The sequence below is a fragment of the Cyprinodon tularosa genome, unplaced genomic scaffold (assembly GCF_016077235.1).
Source record: "Cyprinodon tularosa strain WSP-4 unplaced genomic scaffold, ASM1607723v1 ctg66, whole genome shotgun sequence".
Classification (NCBI taxonomy): Eukaryota; Metazoa; Chordata; class Actinopteri; order Cyprinodontiformes; family Cyprinodontidae; genus Cyprinodon; species Cyprinodon tularosa.
This window is the reverse complement of record NW_024039407.1, coordinates 4,022,235-4,030,000: the sequence shown is the minus strand read 5'-3', so window position 1 is coordinate 4,030,000 and position 7,766 is coordinate 4,022,235. Positions and strand designations below refer to the sequence as shown.

The 7,766-nt window shown below is 42.6% G+C and overlaps 1 protein-coding gene across 1 annotated transcript in view; it reads right to left on the bottom strand.

Moving 5' to 3' along the window:
- xkr5l (XK related 5-like) overlaps positions 1 to 6,735 on the bottom strand; it is a 7,501-nt gene extending 766 nt beyond the window's left edge. Inside the window, exons 1-3 of the mRNA XM_038309280.1 lie at positions 6,138 to 6,735; positions 3,174 to 3,373; positions 1 to 1,177 (exon numbers count right to left, since the gene is read on the bottom strand). The exon at positions 1 to 1,177 is cut by the window's left edge and continues 766 nt beyond it. Of these exons, the coding sequence (XP_038165208.1) occupies positions 216 to 1,177; positions 3,174 to 3,373; positions 6,138 to 6,673 (1,698 nt within the window). The 5' untranslated portion in view covers positions 6,674 to 6,735 and the 3' untranslated portion in view covers positions 1 to 215. The remainder of the gene's footprint in view (positions 1,178 to 3,173; positions 3,374 to 6,137) is intronic.
- Positions 6,736 to 7,766: the final 1,031 nt, after the last annotated feature.

Below are 7,766 nucleotides of genomic sequence, written 5' to 3'. Positions count from 1 at the left end.
GATTTTCTTTTTACCCATTTTTGTTTAGCAGAACATAAAGACACATCCCTCCATCCTTCTATCCGCCTGTTTGTGTGCACTGCCTGCCAGCACAGAGGGCAATCAGAGCGTGTGGAGCTAAAACAGGCTGTGCATTGACAGCAGTCCTCCTGCCATCTTCACTTAAGGCAGGATGTCCATGTGCCGACGAGCTGAGTCACTGCACCTTCGGCGCATCACACGGTGGTCTCGTACTCCATCACTTCTTTGGCTGTGCTCAGGCATCGGTACTGAATCCTTGGCGTCACTGGGGCTGCGCTCTCCAGCACTAGGATGGTTTTACGCAGTCGTCGGTCGATGTAATGAGCGTCCCATGCAGGGTATTTCTTTCTTGGTAAGTCTATTCGGATGACGGGCCCCTCTGTCCTGGGTTTGAGATGAGGCACTGGGAGCTTGGCTCCCCTCGGTGGGCGTACCTTAAAGACGTCTCCGTCCATCCCAGACTCCCTGTCCAACCCTTTAGTTCTCTGAAGGGTCCTAGGAGGGCTGCTAACTAGATCAGGGGGGAGGCTCGCTGTTGGGGAAGCCATCACCTCCACAGGTACCTCCTTCTGTGCTATATAACCCCACCCTGACATGGAGCCATTAGGGTGAAGCAAGCAGTAATACACAAACATGAAGAACGTGCCAAGAGCATAGCTGCTGGCCACCACGCAAACCATGACGACGGCGTAGAAGTCTGGGCCGCTGTGGTGCTCTGGGGTGCCACGGTACAAGTACCAGGCAGTGGTGAGCGCCACGTTCTCGATGAACACTGTCAGGCTGTAGATGAGCAACCTGCAGCGGGTGCGGCCCTCTCTGACACTGAACCAGCAGAAGATATACACGATGCCCACCATCATGTTGTAGATGATCTCCTCCCACTTGGACATGCAGAAGTCTGTTTCCCCCTGGATTATCCAGAAGGTCATGATGCACCAGTGGGCCACGATGAAGATGCCAAAGTAAAGGCGGGATATGGAGATGAACAGGGCGAAGGCCAGCGCGCGAGCGCCAATGGTAAACAGGTGCCACAGGATCTGGACCATCACAGCTTTGTAGGTCATGGGAAGCTTGTCATCTCTTGAGTCTCTCAAGACTTTCTGGTAGGAGGAGATCATCCAGGCGAGAGATAGCAGCGAGGTAGAAGCTGAAATCCCTGGAGAGACAAGAAGAGGAGAGGTTAGAAGGATGGACTCATTTTCTCACTATTTGGCATAAATGCAAAAAAAATAATACCTCTTTAAGTTCTTCACACTATATTTTGTAGATTTTTTTGTTAGACCAACCTTAAAGTTTTTTCTTGATTTGGATTCACCAACTTTTACTCAAATACTCCATAGTACTTGATTATATCATGAAAGTAACTTATAATTATGTATAATTAATAGTCTTCGTACCTACAGTACTAATTTTAATGATATTGTTTATATAAACTGGGCTGCTCAGTGCTGCAGTGAGTAGCACTGCTGCCTTGCAGCAAGAAGGTTCTGGGTTCGATTCCCGGCCTGAGGTCTTTCTGCATGGAGTTTGCATGTTCTCCCTGAGTATGTGCGGGTTCTCTCTGGGTACTCTGGATTCCTCTCACAGTCAAAAAAACATAACTGTTAGGTTAATTGCCTTCTCTAAATTCCCCTTAGGTGTGAATGGTTGTTTGTCTCTGTGTTGCCCTGCGATGGACTGGCGACCTGTCCAGGGTGTACCCCACCTCTCGCCCATTGACTGCTGGAGATAGGCACCAGCACCCCTCGCGACGGCACTCGGGATAAGCGTGCTAGAAAAGGGATGGATGTTTATATAAACCAGTTGTGATTTCTTCCATGCCATCTATTTCACACCTTTATGCTTAAAAATTGTTTAATTTTCATTTTGTGTAGTGAAAGCTAAAAAATCTTATATGAAATCTAGGACAATACTTTGCCTTTAGAAGTCAGTGTAATGGAAAACAGTTTAGCTCGGTGTAATTTCATGCTTAAATCCAGCTATTCAGGCCCCAGAGGTTTGTTGACCTGACTCCGCCAGATGGATTTGCTCCACATATCCATCTGGAAACCTTCCGTTTAAGTAATTTTGGGAAGGGGCGAAAATACTGGTTAGCTGATTGGCCTATGTTGGTGATAGACGGGCCAAATAAACCAATCAGATCAACGAAGCATATGACGTAACAGAACGACAATAAAGAGGAGGCCAATTGATAGATCAAACTCTTGCCGAAACCAGTCGGGAGAAGAGCAAAAACATCTTTCCCTCTGAGAAAAGCCTCCAGAGCAGTGTTTTGCTCTTCTTTCAGTGAAGAAATACTCTGTAATTCCGATAAAACTTGCTCGATAGCCACGCTAACGCTAGTTTCATCGGCTGAAGCTTCCATGTTCTTTAGACTGAACTGTCGCGCTTCTCTTTGCGTCACACCTCAACCCGCCTCAAAGCCAACGCTGATTGGACGTTCGTTTGGTGAACGGCTCCAAATTTTCTTTAACGGAGAGTCTCCAGACTGATCTGCGAGTGAAACCTTGAAAGCTCGCGAGATCAGGATGGTCTCACGAGGCTAGAGGTTTGTTGGAGAACCATGATAAGTCCTATTTGTAATTTACAATTCATGAGAAACACTGCAAAAATGGGAGTGCTATGGTCGGTTTACATCAACACTTTTTGGCCTGCGTGCAAATAGAGATATGGTGCTAAAAAACAAAAACACCACACATGAACTTGGACACAGAGTCTCCGTTCTGGTACATGGTTTTGGATTCATGTAGTGGTGAAGCTTTTTTTTTAATTATTGTTCAGAGAAACTCTCTGAGGTTAAGCTATTTTGCATAGATGAATGTAGAATTTATTCATTCTCTTATATCCTAAAAGATTGGTCATTTCCCCAGTCTGTAATCTCTAATATTTCCATTCCCTTCCAGGTCAAAATTAATTACTCCTATAAATTGGATTAGGGCATTAAGCCCAGAGAGAAACGCTGCAGTCAGTGGTTGTGATGTAAAAAAAAAGTAAAGGGGTATGAATACTTTTTGGAAGCTGTTTTTAATGTTGGTGTGGCAGGTTGAGGAGAGCTCAAGTGACCAATCATGCATGGTGTGAGCCACAGAATTGTGTTAAACAGATGTGATGCTAATGGTCTTTGTGGCGATGGGTCATTGGGTGGTACTCACCCTGAAGAGGTAGCACCTGACTGGTGTAGATCATGATGCCGAGCTGCAGCACCAGCTGGGGAGCGCTCTTCAGGAAGGACTCGAGCAGACGCAGCATGCTGATATCGGCGCTCTCAAACATCATGCGCCAGTAGTAGTTACGCCTCTCGGGGTCTCCATGCCAGCGGCTCTGCACTCCCAGATACAGGGCGTGGACATACCTTTGCATCAGAGGATTCAAGGTGTCACCAGTTTGTTTGCTCTACTAGAATACAAGATGTTTAAACCATTGATTTTTCAAACATCTTTCAAAAGTCAGTGCTCATTATTTACAACTATGGGTGGTGGTCAGTAGTTCCTTCCAAATCCATAGTTTGTCCCTCATTTAAGATTTAAATTAAACTAAAACTCAGCTAAGCAGCTAAGCAGCTATACATTAAAAGCAGACATCAGAAAGAGAAATATGAAGCATGTCTATAATCTCTGTCCTTTAGAAAAAAAACATGAAAATGGATGCAGTAACAGCAGGAATTGCCAAAAAGAGGGAGAAATAATCCATAGAAATGCTGTTAGCATCAGTTTTTTTTTATACAAAATTGCTGCATCTAGATGATTGACCTTACCATAACTGAACATGATTGGAGAAATGCTGATAGATTTCAGCGAGCAGTGAAGCATTAAATGTCTCTGTAATTGCCTTGGGAGAGAGGGTCAGAGGAGACTCATGTCAAGGAGACTACTGAACCGCAAGAGAGACTGTATGCTGCGACACATTTGGTGAACTTACAACAGCGGTTCAATGAGTTCCCTTTGGTTTTTATGTGATAGAACGACACAAAAACAGATTGTAAAAGATTGGCATGCACTTTGTAGAAGTGTAAAAGAGAAAATGGCTACTCAGTTTTCAGCATTTTGATCAGATAATCTGTTGTTACCTTAAGGTTTATCTTATACGATTATCCTGCATTCAGAGGAATGAAGCTTTGCATCAACTCTAAGCAGCTTCCACCAAGCATCCACATCCCTTAGCATGATGCTGCCACCATTATGGAGAGGGTTTTTAAAGAGGAATGTCAAGTGTTATTTTTTAACAAAAATGTGTTAAAATAGGCAGAATAATTCAATATAAGTTTCAACAACCTAAAGCACTTTCTTGGTTCCAGTCGTCCATAAGGACAGATTCTTCTACCTGAGCTGTGGATCTCTGCATCTCCTCCAGAGTTACTAAGGGTGTATTGGCTGCTTCTCCAAACAATACCCTCCTTGTCCCTGTTAAGGTTTGTTTGTTTTGGCTATGCTGTGCTATACTCTTTGTTTTCAGATGATAGATTATTGTAGCTCAATGAGATGTAGCTTCATAAGTTAAACCTGCTTAGGGGTTAGTTTAGAATATCAGGGATATATTTTCTAAGGAAATCTTTCAAATAGGAGGAGTATTTATGGGCATGCAGTTGGCGCCTTAGTCCTTGACGTGGCTGACTTAGATTCGAATCCAACCTGTGGTCATTTGCCTTATGTCAGCCTTCTGTCAAAAAAAATTAGCCACTAGTGCCGTAGAAACTAAAAAAAAAAAAATGACTATTTATATTTAGACTAAACAAAGTTGAACTTTTATACTGGTTAAGTGACGTCTAATGGCAAGTGTATACACTGGATTATATTTAGGATTATTCAGCCCCTTTTCAGAATAAAATAAACTAAATATGAATGGAGCCAACATTTTCCAGATATTGATTTGTAAAACTATTATTTTCCTTCTACTTTACAATTATGCAATAATCTCTCTTGAGCAACACATAAAATCACCATAATCCTTCTTGTCTGTGTCTCCAAACACAAGGAAAGCCTTGAAATGTACACAAACTAAAGAAATAGCGCACATAAGCAGTAATAAGGATCAAAGGGTCAAAGGAGTATGCTGGTGTTTTCGCTGCACTCGATCCATGGCAGCCCTCCCATATCACATCTCATGCAAGCGACATTCAGTTCAGGTTTCAGGCCTCAATTGATCCCTGTTCACCTGACTAAATGTGTATCAGTGACAGATCATTCACAAGTTAACAGCTTGGGGTGAAACACAGCACTAATCCTCTTTAATGTGCAGACATACTGCTGTAGTGTGGCACCCACGAATAGGGCACACACACATACACAACAGCTTTAATGGCATTACCGGTAATTCTGTGCTGCCACAATGTTTTAATGTGCTCCTGGACAAACTCACACTCACTCAGTCTCCAAGCGGAAGTATGGGATCAATACTGCCGTCTCAAGAGGAAGGAAGAGAAAGGGCATAGAAAGAGACATTATGTTGTCATAGACATAATCACACAATATAATTCAAAGTTTTTTCTTTAATTGTCACAAATGCTGAATATTTTTTTTTTTTTTTTATCATACTGGGAGTATTGTCACCCACTCCTCCTGCAACTTAATGTGTTCTTTGACTGGCAGTAGTCCAAACCTATCAAAATCTATTAGAGGACTAAAATTCTGAGCTCTGAGTCAGCATCACTGAATGACTTGTTGACCTACAGACCTATTGTTGTCCCTTTAGATTTTTTAAATGCCTGTTTGACTTATGAATAACTTTGTGTCTTAATGTGACTATTTACATGTTAACAATGAGGATTCCCACTTTGCCACTGAGGATTTAGATCTAGGAAAATTCCAGGGATGTGGCTTATTAATCATTCTAACAAAAAGAAACGTGTATAATTGTATAATTTCCAAAGGAATAATTGACCCAAGGTCAACCTGGGGGTTAGATGGAGAGGGTGGAGTCTAATCCCCTTGCCAGTTGGTGGAGATATGTCACACAATGCATAAACAGAATCATCCTTTTTTGGCACAGTTTCCCCTAAATGATGATGTTTTTTGTAACACCGGGGTGGAACATTGGACTGTGCAGGGTTTGCTCTTTCAAAAAACAGCAGAGACAGAGTGTTCCAAACCTCCCAGATCACGACCAGTTTTCAGACTCACCTCCAGACCTGTGCTAGCTGTAAAATGTGAATGAGGGCTTGAAAGAACCACATAAAGGCTCTGCAGCAGCCTCGGACTCGCCCCCCGCCGGCCGGCCCCGGCAGCCCCCCGGCCGCGGCAGCCCGGCCAGCGCCCCACTCGCCGCTGTCCTTGGTGCTGAAGTCGCCTCCCTCCGCTCCCCCCGCTGCAACCACAGCGGCCGCGGCTGTGCCGCTGTCCACGGTCTCCGTGAAATCATAGGCGAACCACCGAAAGCTTAACGCCTGCACGACCACGGACGGAATGATCACAAAGACCAGAGTCAAGGCAAAGAACAAGTACTTCCCCCTTAGGTAGTAGTCGGCAGCCAGCCACAGGTCTGAGGCCCCGTCCGAGAAAAAGACCAAAAGGACGCAGAGCGTCCAGCAGAAGTCCTGCAGGCTGTACCGATGCTCCTTCACACGGCACTCCGGGGCTACCGGGTCCGACCTGGCGGGACACTCGTGTGGGATTTCGTTTCGCGGAGAGACAGGAGCACCATCAGATTTCGCGGCCATGTTTGTTGAGGGGAAGAGAGTAAGAGATGGGAAAATGATGGAGGCGAGGGGGAGGGGGCGAGCAGCCTGTCGGTCCGGGTGTGGGGGAGAAGGAGGGGGGAGTAAGGAGGCGGGATAAGCTGGGAGATGGGGAGCCAACACCGCTGATCAATCAGTGGATTTAATGTAGATCAATTCAATTTAAATGGCATGAAAAGCTGCTGGCCTGCTGTCATCGTATAAAGCAGGATTTCACAGCATCAGTTAAGGTTATATTGTTTAACATGAGGTCTAAATACATGTAGTACTAAGAAATACAACAAAAAACATTTGTTTACTATTGAAATATATAGTGAACAAATATATACAGAATATATACACTGAAAAAAATTATGTAAACACTTTTGGCATTTACCTAATCATATTTACTTACTTTAACACAATTGTTTTATGTCCTACCCAGCTAACATGAAAAAAGTAAAGTAACCAAATATAATTAAGTAAAAGGTGGCAAAATAGGTTACTTTTTTTCAGTGTAGAAATATTAAAATATTGCCAGTAAACCTGTTAAACTTTGTATAATTATGATTATTACAATTAAAAATGTAACAATATTCTTTTATAGATGTTAAATTAATAGAATTCTAATAAAGCATTATTCTTTACTTAGGTAGTAAATCCTTATTTTCATTTCTGTATAGTATCCAGTAGAGAACAGTAAGCCAATTTAGCAGTAGCTTTTAATCTCCTTCATTTGTTTACAAATTTGTTAAAGTTTACAACTTTATATAAAAAATAGATAGTTTCCACCAAGCAAAAGCAAAACCTGTAAATAGTTTGGGCAGCTGTTTATATCACTAAACCATATTAGCCAAATTTGTCAGTAAAATGCTACCATGTTAGATTTTAGATTCGTATATATACACATTTTTTATTTTTACAAACATTTTTTTGGATGATCATCTAACATGGAGGGCAAAACAGATGACCAAAATTATCTTAAAGGGTAAATAGCATACCCGAGATTCAGAAAATCTTGAAATATCATGAAATAAATAATAAATTTCATTATTTTTTAAGGTATAGGTGTACTTATAAAAGGAGCTTTCCTAAG